Source organism: Lethenteron reissneri, chromosome 32, assembly GCF_015708825.2.
Source record: "Lethenteron reissneri isolate LAM-NWPU_2019-01 chromosome 32, ASM1570882v1, whole genome shotgun sequence".
In the NCBI taxonomy this organism is placed as follows: Eukaryota; Metazoa; Chordata; class Hyperoartia; order Petromyzontiformes; family Petromyzontidae; genus Lethenteron; species Lethenteron reissneri.
Genome location: NC_083810.1, coordinates 3,586,724 through 3,604,896, shown reverse-complemented (window position 1 = coordinate 3,604,896; position 18,173 = coordinate 3,586,724). Strand labels below are relative to the sequence as shown.

The window sequence follows — 18,173 nt, the reverse complement described above, 5'->3', positions numbered from 1 at the left end:
ACTATACAGACTAGCTTAGTTTGTAGACACCGCCAGGATTAGTTTGTAGAATAAATGTAGATCATCTATAGAGCCCCATTGTTTCATTGATTTACGCTCGCTAACGAAGCAACGACACCAGGAGGCGATGCTGCTTTGTCTGGAAGATGCCCTCAAGGGACAGATGCATCATAGAACTGCGGAACTCGTCGAGTTCCCACTTGAGTATCGAGAAGTCCGACTCGACCGCCGTCGTGTTGGCGAGCACCGATGCCAACCCGCCGCTGAAAGCGCGGAGGTTGTCGAAACCACTCGGCAGCACATCCCACGCGTCGTTGAATGTCGTCGTGTTGGTGTGCTTGTTGATGGCGTCGTGAATGATCGTGTCCTCCTTGTAGAGCTTGACCAGTTGGCGATGCTCCTCCTCGACCATGTCGACCTTCACAGCTGACCAGAATTTCGTAACATGCACGCGACGCACTGCCAGCACGTCCTTCACGAACACACCAGGACGCATCTTCACGAGCTGAGCGGGCATCACGGGCGCCGCATCCTGGTCGAGAGCTCGATTGGCGTCGTTACGCTCTGCTTTGACGTCGTTGAGACCCGCGATCAGCGTTATCGCATATATCGAGATCTCCTTGACGATCCTTGTCTTGTCGACCTCATTGAGACCCTCGTAGCTCTCCTGCGCAAACGATCCCTGGTCCTCAATGTGGGCAATGATCGCGGCAGACGCGATGCGCATCGACTGATCATGATACGACACGTACGCCTCATCATGATTGGTGACGCCATCAACAATCTCAACACTGAACAAAACGGTGAGCGACCCGATAAGCGACTGAATATGCTCCTCCTGCTGCGCGATGAGCAGCGACTGGCTCTGGAGCTGGACGATAGTGACGTTGATGGCGTCGATGGCGGGCGCGAGCGCGTAGGTAAGAACCCACCAATCGGCGGTGGGCAGCTTCGCGGGGTTGTTCTCAGTAGTGTACTCGATCAATGCTCGGCGGTACTGCTTGTAGAACTTGAGCACGTTCCCGAGATTGGCCCATCGGTTAGCCTTCCTGGGGCACTTGACCTTCATCTTGATGATCAGGTTGTTTTGGGCGCGGAGGTACACCGAAAAGTCGTACACGATCTTCACCCAGCTGCCATCGAAGACGCACTCGGCGGATTTCTTGACCACAATATCGATCTGATGAGGCGGACACCAGATTCGAATGACGTCGTTCTCGGCCTCCTTCACAATGAGCGTCACCAGCCCCCCATGACGCCCAGTCATCGTATTCTCGCCGTCCGATGAAAAGCCGATCAGCTTGGCGCGCCAGTTGGGGTACAGCGCGTCGAGGAACTTGACGAGCATGCGGAAGATGTTCTGAGCAGTGTGACGCTCGAACATAGGGATCGCGATCAGGTGCAGATTGACGAGGAAGCCGCGGTAACAAACGTGGGTGCGCAGGTCGAAGAACGACTAGCCGCGGTGAGTACTGCCGTCGCCAGCCAGAGAGAAGGCCCACACCGATGGATCGTCGATTATCCTGGCGATCATCTGCAGCCCGACGGCCACCAGAACACGGACTGACTGTGCGACGATGAGGTCGTTCATGCCCTGCAGCTTCGGCGTGTTGGTGCGGATCCTGGCATGATCGATGGCAGCAGCCGTTTGACGGAACGACATGCCGACACCGACGTGGTCCATGGCGAGCTCGAAGCGCATCTCGTTCTTGATTGTTGCCATGTACGTATACGTCAGGCCTCCTAAAACTGTGCATATCTACAAACTATACAGACTAGCTTAGTTTGTAGACGCAGCCAAGCTTAGTTTGTAGATATGTGGCGCTATTTATAGCGAATCTACAGTTTTAGGAGGCCTGGTGTAGAGCCATCATTAATTACGTCTCTCTCCAGGATACCCACTGCCGGAAAGTATTTACTTGCCAAGTTGCAATCGTCATACCACTCCCAGGTGACTGGGGGGCCCCCCCGCCCCCCCGGCTGGGATTATAACTCCTCATAGCCTTGCGAATGCAAGTTTTACGATTGCAACCCACAGTTCCCATACCATAAAACATAATATGAATATGGGAAATAAGACTGCAATTGCAATCATCACGAGCAAAAATGCCATAACATAAGTCATTAAGACATCGTCTCTTTCAAGCATTTCTCCAAAGTAAAGTCGAAAATATTTTTTGCAATTGGAATGTGGCTGTTAAGACCTTGCCAGCATAACACTCTTACTCTCGTGAGAACGTCCTGTTAATTATGTTTAGGTAAAATAAGCTGTAGACCCCCCCCCCCTCCCCGCTAATTATACAGCATTTGTTTGAGCGTTTTTATTTTCCATTCCGTAGATAATATTGGCATCTTCCAAAAAGAGATTCGCAATATCAAATAGGACATTAAACCTGCTAAATGTAGGGCACAGATTTGATTTTTTTTCACATTGCGAATGGAGAAAAAAAAATGGAACACGGCTTCAGTTTTCTGCATTTGTAGACGATTAATTTCTGCAAACTCGCACTGCGCTCCCGGGAAAGCGCAGCTTGGGTTTCATCTGCACCTTTCGCGCGAGGACATCTCTTGCAAGCTCAAGCACGGAAGGTTTAGTGAAGAATGACGAGTGTTAAACTGAATATAAATAATGCTATAAAACTACATTATTACAGTGTAGTGCATGACTCATACCTCAGGATTGTTATTTGATTTTATAACAAATACAAAGATACCCGTATAGCCTAAATATACTTTTGGGGCAAGTATATTTGGCAGCTTAAAGCACGTTCATTTTGTTATTAACCTTTCTAAGCCGTGTTATTATTAGTCTGTACAGTAGGCTACTCCTTTCAGTAAAGCTGTGGCAATTCTTAAATACTGCAGATAATTTTCAGTACCTATCCTATAATTTAAAATTGACCTGTGTGCTGATGCCTTTACCCTGGCAAAGACGATGCAAAGAACCATACAAATATTTCTTCCAACTGGCAGCTAGCATGTTTGCCAATAAGTTGGACTACAATTCTTATAGATGTCCAATAAGAAGATGACAAGCTGCTCGCGGTCTTCCCTGCTACGTGCGAACGCACAACGAATGTCATCACACTGGCGGCCGAATGCCCGACAAAGGTATCCCGGCCTGAAAAACAACAGCAAAGAGAGCAATGATGAATGCTGGCCCATTGCTGCAAATCATGCAGCTTAACATCGAGGGCCTCTCCAGTGCAAAATACGATTGCATCGCGAAGTTTCTCCAGTTTCAGGACGTCGACGTCCTTGCACTGGAAGAAACGCATCTGGATCGACAGTGCCCTCGATCAAAGATAAATATCGGATACACTCTCATTGCTGCAAGCCAACCATGCTAAACATGTCCTTGCAACATACGTAAAGAACGACTTGAAGGACACGGTCCAGGTTGTGCCACACACCTCGCCACACTAGGTCGCCATCAAGATCAACGACGTGACAGTGGTCAATGTCTACAAGCCTTCAAGTATGGAATGGCCATGTCTGGCATTACCACAGCCAAGCCACCCTATCATCCACATAGGTAACTTTAACAGCCACCACACCTTGTGGGGCTATGCTTCCTATGACCCCAAGAACACCATCCCCACCGTCAAACATGGAGGTGGAAACATTATGCTTTGGGGGTGTTTTTCTGCTAAGGGGACAGAACAACTTCACTGCATCAAAGGGACGATGGATGCGGCAATGTACCGTCAAATCTTGGGTGAGAACTTCCTTCCCTCAGCCAGGGCATTAAAAATGGGTAGTGGATGGGTATTCCAGCATGACAATGACCCAAAACACACGGCCAAGGCAACAAAGGAGTGGCTCAAGAAGAAGCACATTAAGGTCCTGGAGTGGTCTAGCCAGTCTCCAGACCTTAATCCCATAGAAAATCTGTGGAGGGAGCTGAAGGTTCGAGTTGCCAAACGTCAGCCTCGAAACCCAAATGACTTGGAGAAGATCTGCAAAGAGGAGTGGGACAAAATCCCTCCTGAGATGTGTGCCAACCTGGTGGCCAACTACAAGAAACGTCTGACCTCTGTGATTGCCAACAAGGGTTTTGCCACCAAGTACTAAGTCATGTTTTGCAGAAAGGTCAAATACTTATTTCCCTCATTAAAATGCAAATCAATTTATAATATTTTTTACATGCGTTATTCTGGATTTTTTTGTTATTCTGTCTCTCACTGTTCAAATAAACCTACCATTAAAATTATAGACTGATCATTTCTTTGTCAGTGGGCAAACATACAAAATCAGCAGGGGATCAAATACTTTTTCCCTCACTGTATATATAGAATGACAAATAACAAAATATTATTCGTATCTGAAGGCTGAATATTCTCTTCAATGGGAAGCAATTCCATAATTACATTAACAACCAGTTGCTTTGACCAATATTTCTGTCACAATATTAAAAGTTAGTCATATACATCCTAACCACACTTTAAATGCAGTATTAGTATATACCTGTATTAAAGTATATAACTTTGGTTTAGCTAGTTTATTTAAACTATTTGTCTACTCTTGTTTTCATATTCTTAGGTTTTTTCAGTAAAGTCACGTAGGTAAAACATTAAAATTAATAAAAGTAAAATAAAATAAAAATCACAACGTTTCAGAGGCAACACAAGTCTCCGTCATCAGGTGGGACCGTCACAGCCAGATTTGCTGCATCAAATGAGGCAATGATTCAAGATGTAATCCCTTAAAAGTAAGTTGAGGGGGGAGGAGAGGGGGGGGGGAGCTCATCAGAATGTGGTAGCCAATGAATGGAACGTATTGGGAGGGAGGGGGCGGGGCTCAAAGACGGCACTAAGTGCCACGTAGAACGCATCGGGAGGGGGAGGGGGCGGGGCCAAAAGAATGCACGACGTGGTACACGAGAGTCGGCGGCGTGGACGTGGTTGTGCGCAAGCAACTACTGCTGCACACGCCAACGCATTGGACAGAGAGGGGGAGGGGAGGCCAAAAGAGAGTGTGGGGTGCAAGTGTACGTGGACATGTGTGTACAAGCACCTGTTGATACACATGATAGAAAAGAACGAAAATGCCCATGTTTATACCAGTGCTGGCTGAACAATGAAGAGAGTACTGTTAAACACTGGGGATGTTAACACTCGGTAAAGTAAAGTAAAATAGTGCCTGTCAGATAAGATGGTCCAAAAATGTGTAATTAAGTCTTTTTTGCGTGGTTGATAACATCTTTCCAATGATTACTAAGTTTGTACCCATCATCACGGTTGAAATTATGTCTGTTTGTATATTTGTATGGCTTCGTGTACAAATCTTTGATGGTAGCCAGGAGGTTTGCAGAGAACCTTCGTCTCGGAAAAGACAATTTCATGAGAGCCCACCGAGTTGTAGCAATGATCGGCAACGGCCGAAGAATCAGTTCTGCCGTGTTTCAGATCTGACTTGTGCTCGCGGACACGATCAGAAACATGACGTTTCGTTTCTCCAATGTAGCAATCACCACAAATGCAACTCAATTTGTAGACTCCAGGATACTGTAAGTCAGGAACGACATCCTTCACAGATGGAATCAGATCACGGATTTTATGCACTGTACTGAATCGGACTTGGATCTTATGTTTGTTAAAATTTTGGAGATCTTTTTGGTCACGCCTTCTATGTATGGTAACGTGACGGAGACTTGTGTTGCCTCCGAAACGTCGTGATTTTTATTTTATTTTACTTGTATTAATTTTAATGTTTTACCTACGTGACTTTACCGAAAAAACCTAAGAATATGAATCATTGCAGTCACGAAAGCTTCAAATCTAGAATTACTCTTGTTTTTTTGCACAGCATGTTCTTCAGCTGTGCACGGGAGTATAATTGCACACCACTGGTTCCTTGCCTTTGGGACTCATTATGATAATTACTTATTTAGAGGGGAATAAACAAATATTACAAGATTGAGCCAAGGCACATTGGGTTACCCAACACGCATTGCTCTAAAAACAAAATTCATTACCAGATTTGCTTTGGTTCAACCCACAATGTGCAATTTCTCAGTCCAATCCATGGCTGGGGGTTGGCTCGGTGGATTTTAAGATGTCCAACATGCTCATTTCAAATTCTTTAATTTTGTTCTTTAAATTTCACACCTCTCCTTTTTGTGAATTTTAATGACACACTTTTTCAGTGTCACTGCGCTGAAAAAGTGGACAAATTTGTCTGCAAAGCTGCCAGCGACGACTGTGTTTGATGTTAAAAGAGTGCACTGAATCTCCTGCGTGCAGATACTGTGAAGTGCTTGTCATTTCATGGGACGAGGGGGGAATCCGTTTAAATTAATAGAAAGAGTGCTGATGACTATGAGAGCATGCTGATGCTGGTGATAATAATGACGATAACAGTTACAGGTGCAGAGGTGTATGGCAATCAAATAAGATAGAGGATTACATCGGTGTAATTTGGCAAAACTGCTCCTCTAGACACTTTGGGCACCTACCTGCCAACACACATGTGGGTTGGATAGGGATTGAGGTGAGGGGGTAGAGGAAATTGTGGGGGGGCACCATATTTGCTCCATTTGTCTCCATCCTCGCTGTGTCCTGCCATGCTTTCGGCTTCCCTATAAAAACACCCCCCCCTCCCCCCCGGTTGATTACATGACTCACGTAAGCAAAACAATGCTTCGAACGAGAAGAATATAAACACATTGTCATTTTTACATACGTTATTAATTCATCGAGTATTGGAACAAATTGTATCACTTTACATGCTCATGATGAAAGTCTTCAATACCAGCAATCGAGCATACCCCCCCCCTGAATATGCCTCTGAAACACACCGATAGCCCCCCTCCCCCCATCGTTTTTCTGTCACCCACCCCCTCCAAAAATAATTGGTGCGTTATACCGGGTTCGTGTTCTTACAACAATATAAACATTAAAAACAACTCTTCAATACCTCAGAGCATTGCAATTTTAACACATTACTGAACATTCTGATGTTTTTAAGCTTTTATGAGGTTTTTATGTTTCAAATGTGTTAATAAAACAGAGTAACCACATCATACAGCATAGAATATTTGTAAATTTAATTAAAATTCGTAGGAAACTATCATAGTGTTCAAGGTCGAATCCAATGAATCACATTTGTCTTGTAACATATGTAATACAAAACAACAGTAAACGCTTTAATGTAATGCCAGGTTCCCAGTTATGCTTTTCAAAAGATATAATTAATCTAATGGGTTCTCACAAGGTTAATAAAAAAAGATAAATTATCATCCATTAACTTTTGCACTATCCAAATGTGTAAATTATTAGATACATAAGGTTTGAAAAACCCCTGGACTTTAGGGCCAGATCCTTAACTGAAATGGAAAGTCAGCATTCAATATCTGGACTGAATCACATAATTGCATACATTTTGAGTCACATTTAAGGATATGCATATTGATCTGAACATGTGTGTGATGGTGAACTTGTTAAGTGTAGTGGAAAATATTTTATTTATCAGATAAGGAACTAAATTGGTTTAGTTAGTTAACCTTATTATTCATCTGGCTGGGCAGTGCTAAGGAAGAGCACTTCACTTGCAATTTACATTTTAGAAGTTCAAATCCCAGGAGAGGGGAACTTGGCACAATCCCGTTGGTGGTGGATTGGTAGATAAATTGCCACTTTGTAAAAGGTCAACAGTTGTCATTTATAGAGGTCCCCGCTATGGGAGAAATGTGGAATTTCCATCGCTGGCCCTGGGTTATCAACAGGCATGTGAGCTGCATTTTTCTAATTGGAACAAGTAGACACTTGAAACAGTTTTTATTGCTGAATATTGCAACTATTCACAATACAATCAATTAACAAAATTGCCCTTTTAGCAATTTTCAACAGGATGAAAATCTCCCCCACATAGATTTTCAGTCACTAGGGTTATATTTTAACATAAAGGTGCGAGGGCCAGGACAAGTTCAGATATCACTTGCCACTGATGTTGGTCATGGCCAGGAATTAAACTCTGGTCTTTGGTTTAAAAATCCAGGGCACACCCTACTACACTACTGAGCTCCAATTCTAATCTTGCTATTGTGATATTATGCTCAACCACCTTTTCATACAACTACAGAAAAACACACAGCAATGTGTTGTGCTTTGCTCAATAACCAAATCGCTGTCATTCAGGGTTAAAACCGATGCTCAAAAAAACTCTTACAGAAGTGTTCAATCCTGAGCATTAAAAAAAAAATTTGTGATTACTGGACATACTGAAGTCAGTGCCTAATGTTATCCTTACATTTATTACTTTATTGTCTTTATCCTAATCTATTTAGACACGTCATGGGACCTCCTTTGCCAATACCAAAATATAATAGGTTTTTCCCATTTTTTCTGGCAACAAAACAGGTGTTAAGATGTTAAAACACCAAACTGAAACCTTTTACAAGGAATCATGTCTGCATTAACCACAATGCTTGTGATCAAAATGCAAACAAAAAACATACTCTGATAACATATGCATTGTCCCAGGCGCAGAAGCCCACAGACTCGCTGAAAAGGCGACAACATATCTGTGGGGGGCTCCACTGCGAGGGTATATTTGTAAAGGGGGGCACTTACCTCCGGTTAGGACGGTTGGTGGCTACGTACGGTGCGAAAAAAATTCAACATACATACATAAAGTGAAAAACGACATTTATGCCAATGGCATCAGAAAACTCACCCACCACTAGGAAAAATGTGACACTGGCACAAAACTACACCGAATGAGGCTCACATCTATGGGGTGTTTTGCTGTCGCAGAACTCCTACTTCATGGTCAGAGAAACACATTCATGGCCAGGGTCAACGGCGGCGTGGTGGAATCCGCAAATATGCCCGACTGTGAGGGCGAGCACAAGCCGGCGTGAGTAGGTTACACGTTGAGTTTTATAAGGGCACCACGGGGTGACCAGCCCCCCCACCCAGCCCCACCCCCCCTACCCAGCCCCACCCTCCCCACCCAGCCTCTCCCCACCCAGCCCCTCCCCACCCTCCCCACCCAGCCCCTCCCCACCCTCCCCACCCAGCCCCTCCCCACCCTCCCCACCCAGCCCCTCCCCACCCTGCCCACCCAGCTCCTCCCCTCCCCACCCAGCCCCTCCCCACCCTCCCCACCCAGCCCCTCCCTCCCCACCCAGCCCCCCCCTGCACGACGGACACAATAATCCCCTGTGGGCTGGTGTAACCAGGAGGTTTCTACCAGTAAAACGTTTCGACTGCCTGACCAGAAGAGGATGAATTATTTAATGGCTTTTGGTCAACACGTCTATTGCAGCTTCCCCAATAAGGCTTCACAACCAAAGCCACTGCAAATAGAGTGTAGATGCAATGGTCTTGAGTCAGGCTAAGTGTGACATTTCTTCGTGCACTAATTTAGAATTTTAAAAGAAAGCCAAGCAACACATTCCTAGTATTTGAACACAAAGGCAGTAAAACATGGTCACTCCGGTTTCCCCATTTGCCTTTCTATGTAGCTAATTACTTGTGCATTTATGTAAAAAGAACATTTGACGTAAATATATGAAGCGATAATCTTAATCTACAGTCCCTTGTCAATCCTCTGCTGGGTGAAAGGCTATCCATGCTCTGTCAGTCATGGGGGTTGCTTGACCATATTTCACCACGTTGATCGTCATAGTTTCTTAGAGGGGTTGTCCAGGACAGCAGAGCATTCACTCGCAACTTATGTAAACAGTGGCTGTGAAATGAATGGAAGTCCTGAGTTCATAGCATTGTGCAAGAATCAATGCGCCACCGCCACTATCCAGTCCCTCCAGAAAAACGCGGAGTTTTTTGGTGATTGTTGCGGGCAAAAATCGTTGATTATGCGGCACGTTTTCTTAAAAAATGCGATGGAATATGCGGGATATTTATGCAATTTTACGCGATTAAATTGCGGGAACTTGCAAAAATTGCGGGAACTTGCAAAAACTGCGGTTTGATGAAAAAGAGAAAAAAAAGTGATTCCCCCAACACCCTATTCACTAGGCTACTACTTTAATGTAAAGAGTCATTTCTTATTACTTCCTATGATAAGCAAGCATACTACATCACAGAAAGTGCTGGGAATATTTAAGTTCTCATCTTGTTTTATTTCAGACCTTAACAAACAGATGGCTCAAACTTACAAAACATTGAGTCGAACAAGTTCTGTAGCTTTACTAAATGAATATGCTACAACTTCTGTAAAAATGAATAAATAAAATATAAAAAAATAAAATATTAAAAAATAAAATGTGTGCTTCCTGTTTTACAGAGGTAGCTATACAAAACAGACATCTTCTGTTAAAATAAGTGTTTTCAGTGCACAGTAACGCAAGCAATACAGTAACAGTACAGTCTTACAGTAATGTAAATTTACATACTACTAACAAAAAAGTGCAATCTTACAACTGTAAAGTTGCATAAACTCCTGAATAAAACTAACTACGTAGCCTCTAACACTTCATAACGTTCCCATGGCAACAGGGGAAATGGCTGCGCTTGTGTGAAGTAAACGCAATATTTTTAAACTTTCTGCTAAGATATATGTGACTTTTTGCAACGAAAATGCGTGGATTATGAAATCATGCAAGCCCGCATATTTTGCGCGCGGAAATCTGCAATTTATGCGGCGAAAGTGCGGCGTATTTGAAAAAACGCGCCCCCCGCATAAATATGCGGACTTTGGCTGATTTTGCGTGGAATCTTGCGATCGCATAATCGCGTTTTTCTGGAGGGACTGACTATCTCCACCCCCGATTACATAAAGTATGCCACTACATGTCGAATTATATGAACACACAGATGGGTAGAAATACAATTACATAACAATTTGCTAAATAAACCCATCAACTGTTTACACATTAAGGCAAATTTAAGCTGTTTGCCTTTCAAAATGAAATTGATGTACAATTAATCAAACACTAAAAAACGAACCTTAGGAAAATTATGTTGGTCAACCCATCCACAACGTGACACAATGCAAACAAATTTACAATGTGGGTGCTGGGCACAGCCAATGGTCTGATGTTATCTATAATGTAGACAATCTAAATCTAATCGAATCATTTTTTTCAATAAGTGCATTGGTGTATTAGCACAAGAAACAAGAACACGTTAATCAATAACATTGGCCCTATAATATGAACAAAAAAAATAATAGGTGACATGCTCAGAAATTGTCCTTCATAGCACACAGACCATGTGCTCTTCTTTGTGCGATGAAGAAGGGCTGTTCCCCAAAACTAAACTTATACAAAAATACTTTTAGGGCAGTGTCATTGACCAATGTGTCGAGCTTTTGTAAAATGTAATTTAACAATCGTACAATGTTAAACCACACTGCACAGTATTACAATGCACAAAGGGCCAAAATAATTAACCATGCATGCTTAAGTTAATTTTGACAAAGCAGAGACCAAGGGCATACATTTGTTGGCAGAAACGCAATTTGTATCAAAAATCGGCATAAAAGTGGCTTGCACCAGCAGGCAAATCAGGCCCCAAGCTCTCCATAATTGCCAGTGATAAAGAGCAGCATTGAGATTAATTTAATCGACAGCTCCCACCACAAAGGCAGAGGTTGAAGCTCAACAGACCATCTCACCATCCTCACGATTTTTTTTTAAAACCTACAGTCCCCATTCTGCAAAGATTGTGAGTTAGCGGGATATCTTATTTAACACATACGCTTTCGCGACCAATAACATCCATAAGAGGGTTTTTTTGGGTTAGATCGCGTAAATGTGTCGTTAAAATCCGCCACCACCCGACACAGCCCACTAGCAAGGGTTGTCACTATACAGAACATGCCAATTCGTCACTAGTACAGCACACCGGTGTGTTGGAGAGCCAAGCCACAACATTTACAATCCGAGTACGACGTTTCGCCAGTAATTACAACTACTAGCTTCATCAGGCGACAGACAGATTTGTGGAGAAGTCTTACCGTTTCGTTACAACACATCTACGCCTCTATATAAGGAACGAAATAGACTTCTCCACAAATTTTAAGAAAACGGTCCAATGCTCCGAGCCATTTATGTTAAACTTTTTCCGCACCGTACGTAGCCAATCGTGCTCATGGAAGATGCCATCTCGGAATCACAACTCTAATATTGTCCCTCTTTTTGAATTATTTGTTGGTGCATCGATCACCTTTCAGCACAGCAGGACCACGCACACTGCATAACTTCATTCAAAAAAATAGATACACACACACAAAGATCCCCCGTATGCCCACAACACACTATTGGGGAAAGTTATGTTAGCGAGTAGCACATATAAAGGCCAGCACGGCACACTAGGTGGTTGATGGCCAGCACCACACCCGACCGCCTTTGTCTCCCCAGTGGCGATGTTTACGCACCACCCCACGTACTCACTTGAGGCTGAGTCGACCTAGGGGAGGCCCAGCACCGGTTCAGATAATCGTCACCGGTGTTGGTTGTGAGAGGGAATCGAACTCGGGGCGCAGGAGTCGTAAGGGCAGCGCGCTAACCACTACACCACCGCTCCCCAAACACGCACTGACATGACACACCAAACCAAGCGGCAACAAACCAACGGAGCGACGACGCTCACCGAGCTTCAGCGCCTCTGTGTAGGTGACCAGCGCCTCGTCCAGCCTCTTGAGGCCACACAGAGCGTTGCCCTCGTAGCGCAGCGTGGCCGCCTTGCTCTCGGCCGGGAAGAGCTTCTGCAGCAGTGCGCTGACCAGGACGTTCACCCGCCACACCGCCACGTCCATGCGCCTCAGCTCCGCGCCGCACACGCGGCACACTTCGGGGCCCTCCCTCTCCAGGCAGCGGCGGCAGAAGCTGTGGCCGCAGGGGCCCGTGCTCGGCTCCACCAGGAGGCCACGGCACAGCGGGCAGCTCAATGGGTCCCAGCAGCCGCCGCTGGGCTCCTGGAGGAGCTGAGCGCGGCTTCTCGTCGCCCCGTGCGACTGCCCGATGGCTGCACCGGCGCCCGGAGCGCCGTGGCACGGCCACACAGCCTGGCCCGCTCCGTGACCAGGTCCCAGGAGAGGCCCCAGGACGGACGAGGGCACCTGCCCAGTGCCCAGCTTCATTCCCTGCTCGGCCGCTGCGCCAGAAGCCATCTCCTCCATGTGTCCTACTGCCCCCCCAGTGCCCAATCCTCCTGGCCGCGTGTAGCCGGGTCCTGTACCGCTCTCCAGAGTCCCACCCGCCCCCCCTTTGCCCGGCACGGCCTCAGCCCCCGGCTCGGATCCCGACCCAGTCTCAGAATGCGTGTCAGTCGGTGCCTCTGGGCTACTTCTCAACGCGGTTCTCACCGGCGGCTGAGTATTTGCGCATTGCCCCGCATCGAGGCCAACCGCATTCCCAATTCCGACTCCGGTGGCAGCAGCCTGTGGTCTCGCTGCTGACCCTTGCCCGGAGCAGGTCCCCGAACCAGACCCAGAGCCGGCACCGGATTCCAAACTTGACAGGTGACCGCAGCAGGTTGGGGACGCATTCCCCGACACGTGGTGGGGGGGCTCCTGCCGAGACCCGGACACGGACGCGGCAGAACTCGACTGAGAGCCGGTGTCCAACCTCGACTCCGCTGCGAACGCAGACACGGATCCCCTCCGAGTCGTCTCTGACGCCGACCCAGACGCGGGCCCCGTGGCGGCCCCGAGTCCCCTGTGGGCCCGCAGGCGCTGCGCCAGGCAGTCGATGAGCGCGTCGAGGCGGCCGGGCTGCAGGCGGCCGAGGCGCAGCGCGGCCGCGTAGTCGTCGAGGGCGGCGCGGAGGCGGCCGTCGCCGGCCAAAGCGTCAGCGCGCCGCAGCAGCAGCTCCTGCGTGGCCGGGCAGTGCTGCTGCTGCTGGTGATGCTGGTGGCAATGCTGGAGGTTGCTGCCGCTGCTGTTGCCATCGCCGCCGCTGTCATCGGGACCGGGACTCGAACCGGGCGGCAAACGCCTCTGCAGCTCGCAGCCGTAGATGTCCGCCGCCAGCTCGAAGTTGCCGGCGCTGGACGCCTCGGCTGCCAGGAAGAGCATGTTGTTGGTGTCCCTGGCAGACGGGGAACCCGGGGCAGACGCGGGGCCCGCCGGAGCTGTGGCCATTTCGCCGTGCGCTGCTGCAAGTGTTGATGTTGTTGTTGTTTGTGTAGAGGCAAGTCGGCTGTTCTCCCCCCCTGCCACCCCTGGCTAGGGGAGCCGAGCGAGCCTCTCGGACCCGTGTGTTACCGCGCCATGCTGAGGCTTTTGTGAGTGGGGGTGGTGGTGCTGCGTGCGCTGGGGGTGGGTGAGTGGAGGGGGTGGGGTGGGTGGGTGGGGGTGGGTGGGTGATGAGGAAGTGGGTGGGAGGGATGTGTGGGGAGGGGAGCTCTACGAACCCGGCGACCCCCCCCCAGCCCCCGCTCACGTCCACCAACACGGGTGGCGATCATATTGAGCCGGTCCTGGGCCCTCCCCTAGGTCGACTCAGCCTCAAATGAGTATACCTGATGCAGTGTGTAAAATCGTCGCCACTGGTACTGACAAACACACCTATTCGTGTACCATGCCGGCCTTCATATGTGGTTTGCTACTCGCTAACAGCACTTGCCCCAAACGTCTGTTGAGGCTATACGGGGGCCCTTTGTCCTTGTGGGAGGGAGGGACCACGCTGGGCATGGGAGGAGGAGGCGAGAGCCCGGCCCACAGCCGCTGACTCACAAGCCAATACTTTCTCAATTCCATCGCCCACGCTCCTCAACACCGTTCCCTTTCACTCAACACAGACAGCAACAGATATTACAGTAGCAGTGTTCACGAGTAACTCTGCCATAGCAACGCATTATCAGCAGCACCCTTATCCTTGTCTGCACGTCCAATTATACACACCCATGCGTGCTCACATTTACATCTTTGCCTGGCTAACGTCGATCTCCCATTATTTATATTTTTTATTTTGTCTATGATCACCAACCCATCGATACCCCTGACCCCATGCATGCCACATTCGTATCTGTACCACCGCCAATACTTTCTCAATTCCACAGTTCCATCCCCACCCATGCCACCCCCTTGCCAATCCCACCTCCCGTCTACTTTTTCTTGACTCTTCTATCAAAGCTAAGCCCTCCATTTCCACCTCACTAGCCCTACCGCTCCTGTTCACCCACTTCCCCATTTCCTGCCATCCTCTGCCTCATTCCCCTCACCGCATCTGCACCCTCCCTCCACTTTCCACCGGCATATCTCAACCCCCTACGAGTGGCCACAGTGGGGTGGGAGAATTCGACTGGCCTGGTGGGTGGGTTGAGGTATGTGGGAAAGAAAGGGATTGAGTCGCATAACCATAAAGAGAATGAATCCACATTGGATTTGTTCTCTGCCTCCATCGGACGAGGAGTAAGATTGATGGCGAGATGTTTCCTGCACAAGGGGAAGCTATGCCACCATGCAAGTCTTCTTCACCAGAGCCATTGTACAGGGTGGTCCCAATTTTTTTGTCTACTTTGCATATTCATTTCAGCTTTAAAAACATTACGTTTTTTATTATTAAATGGGGGTCACAAGACATCTGAACCACCCTTTAGAGTGAGAAGCTGAGAGGCACATATGATATGTGTGCATATTGTATACAGCTTACATGGTAATGTGTATACCGTACTGCTATGCACTGTATACTACCAATATATAGTTTGTCTACAATACGTGATTCGACATCACCCACATCCCAGATTTAACAGTGTCTAGTTACAATAACCCTATCAGAATCCAATATATGTGAGATTCCCAGACTTGCCTTGGGGAAAATGCTATGTATTTCCTCAAAACGTTCTCCTACTGCACACTTTTCAAACACATTGGAGAGTTCATTGACACTGAAGACCATGGCTAATCTCATTGTCTGCAGTGTTACGTGTTAAAAGACAAAACGGGTATGGATGAACCCGAGGCTGTCAATGTACCTGCATGTGTTTTTGTTGTGATGTAATGGGAGCACACCTATGGCCTGATTCATGGACACGATAGAGTTTTTTTTTACCCGGAATTTTGCGTAAAATCCCCTAAAAGTAATTCTGCCTTAAATCTTGATTTAAAGCTTTCGTTACTGCAGGAATTCATATTCTTTGGGTCTTTCGGTAAAGTTACGTAGAAAGATTCAAAGAAAATAACAAAAAATAACAACAAAAAACTACGACATTTCAATCGCAACACAAGCGGTTGTTATTTTCGTTGAACCTATCTACGTGACTTTACCGAAAGACCCAAAGAAAATAATTCTGCCTTATTCATGTTTTTGGCCTGGTTTTCCAAAAATCCATTCCGTAAAAAAATCCTGCAGCTGACAGATCGAACCTACCAATTAAATCCTGAATCAATTTCAAGATCGTCCTCACCATCTTTAAGTTCATCCGTGATTCTCCCCTGCCTACATCTTCCTTCTCACCTCACTCAGCCTCCCGAACTCCCCCTCTCATTTCTCTCGACTCCCCTCCACACGTAGGTTTTCTCGACCAATATTATACCATAATAAAGGTTTTTTTTTTTGGATAGATCACGTATGTTCTTTTCACGTGATAAGGATCACAGTGATGAAATCACCTTTACTTTATTTAAAACTAAAAGATAAATCGCCTGTAATCACCAGCAAAACGTCGAAGTCAAATTGCAAATGTTGTGGGTTTACTCTCCAACACACCGGTGTGCTGACGTAGTAACTCATTGCCACGTTTTGTTTACGTAACAAACATTACTAATTGGCTGTGTCGTGTGGTGACGGGTTAACGACACATTTATATTTATGCAATCGAACCCCCCCACAAAAAGCTTTATTGTGAACTCTTCTACCTTTCCCTTCTCAACTCACTCCAGTCAACTCACTCTCTTTGCTCAGTGAGAGGTCGCTCATTCTCCTCTACTGCCCCTTATTTGTGTGGAATTCTCCTGTCCCAGCTACACGGTGATGATGCCTCCTTGATACAGCACCTTAATTTTCTCCTCTGCCGATAAATGGCTGACTTTTTTCAGTATACAGGTCTCAATCTTGATTTGAAGCTTTCGTGATTGCAGGAATACATACTCTTTGGTTCTTTCGGTGCAGTCACGTAGGTCGAAAAAATAATAGCTCACGACGTTTCGATCGCAACACAAGCAATCGTCATCAGGTGAGACAACCTACGTGACTTTACCGAGAGAACCAAAGAGTATACAGGTCGCATTTCCCCCACCACCACCCCCTACAATTAAAGCTGAAAAACATATTTTTTATATCATATGTATACGTACGTTACAACTTCCATACACGACACTAAAACATGTTTTAAGCAAATAATTTAATCGCATTGATAACGCCTTAGTTTCAATTAATAGTATATGTTTCTATCATATCTGTGCATCCCATACGTCCCACCTACAGCTATAGCAATCAATACCATTGCCCATTGGTATTTCTTATGGGCCAGGGATTTGAGAATGCTGTTTGTAGGATATAATTGTAACGTTATCCATTTCACATATTGGTGATGTTATTCATGGGAAACCAAAACATCTTAAACATATCATGATGATTTGTCATATTATAGTAGTGTCAAGCAAAGGGATGATGGCTTGTGGGTTGTGTGGCAGAGAGGTTGTGTGGGGATGACGTCACGCGCCATGGGAGGAGGGGGTGGAGCACGCGCAGTGGTGGGTGGGGGGGTCCCGCCCACAACGGGTGAGGGGCGGGGCACGTGGGGGGAGGGGGGAATGCGCGTCACCCGGGCGCTCGTCTCGCCCGTGACCCGCATTGGAGTTGCGGTCACGTGACGCTCGGTTACCTCAGACGACCCCGCGCGCGCGCGCGTATGTGCGCATGCGCGCGCGCGCGCCAACCCCCCGCCGCCCCTCACCCCTCCCCTCGAACTGTACCGCGCAGACGCCTCCATGGCGAGACTCGAGATTGCTGCTCTCAGCAACAACAGCAGAACACTTCACTGGGTTGGATCTTCCACGAAGCTCGTGTTCCAACCCGAAATCGCATACGCTATGCACAGATCACGGCAGCAGATGCGGATACCCGAGGCACAAATGTAAAATAATAAAAACAACTTTTCCCGGGCAGTGTGCGACCGTGGTACAACGTAGAACGGCGCAATGCCCCCCCCCCAGCCCCCCGATCCACACATACGAAGGAGGTATCATCCAACAGCGATACGCTGCGGTTGTCTGGCTTGAACACCTGAATGTGACATTGTAGTTGTTGCTCTGCGTCT

General features: G+C 47.0%; 1 protein-coding gene across 1 annotated transcript in view; it reads right to left on the bottom strand.

The window, feature by feature from the left end:
* LOC133349903 (LON peptidase N-terminal domain and RING finger protein 1-like) overlaps positions 1-14,183 on the bottom strand; it is a 101,300-nt gene extending 87,117 nt beyond the window's left edge. The window contains exon 1 of the mRNA XM_061563757.1: positions 12,561-14,183. Within this exon, the coding sequence (XP_061419741.1) occupies positions 12,561-14,052 (1,492 nt within the window). The 5' untranslated portion in view covers positions 14,053-14,183. The remainder of the gene's footprint in view (positions 1-12,560) is intronic.
* Between the last annotated feature and the right edge of the window lie 3,990 nt (positions 14,184-18,173).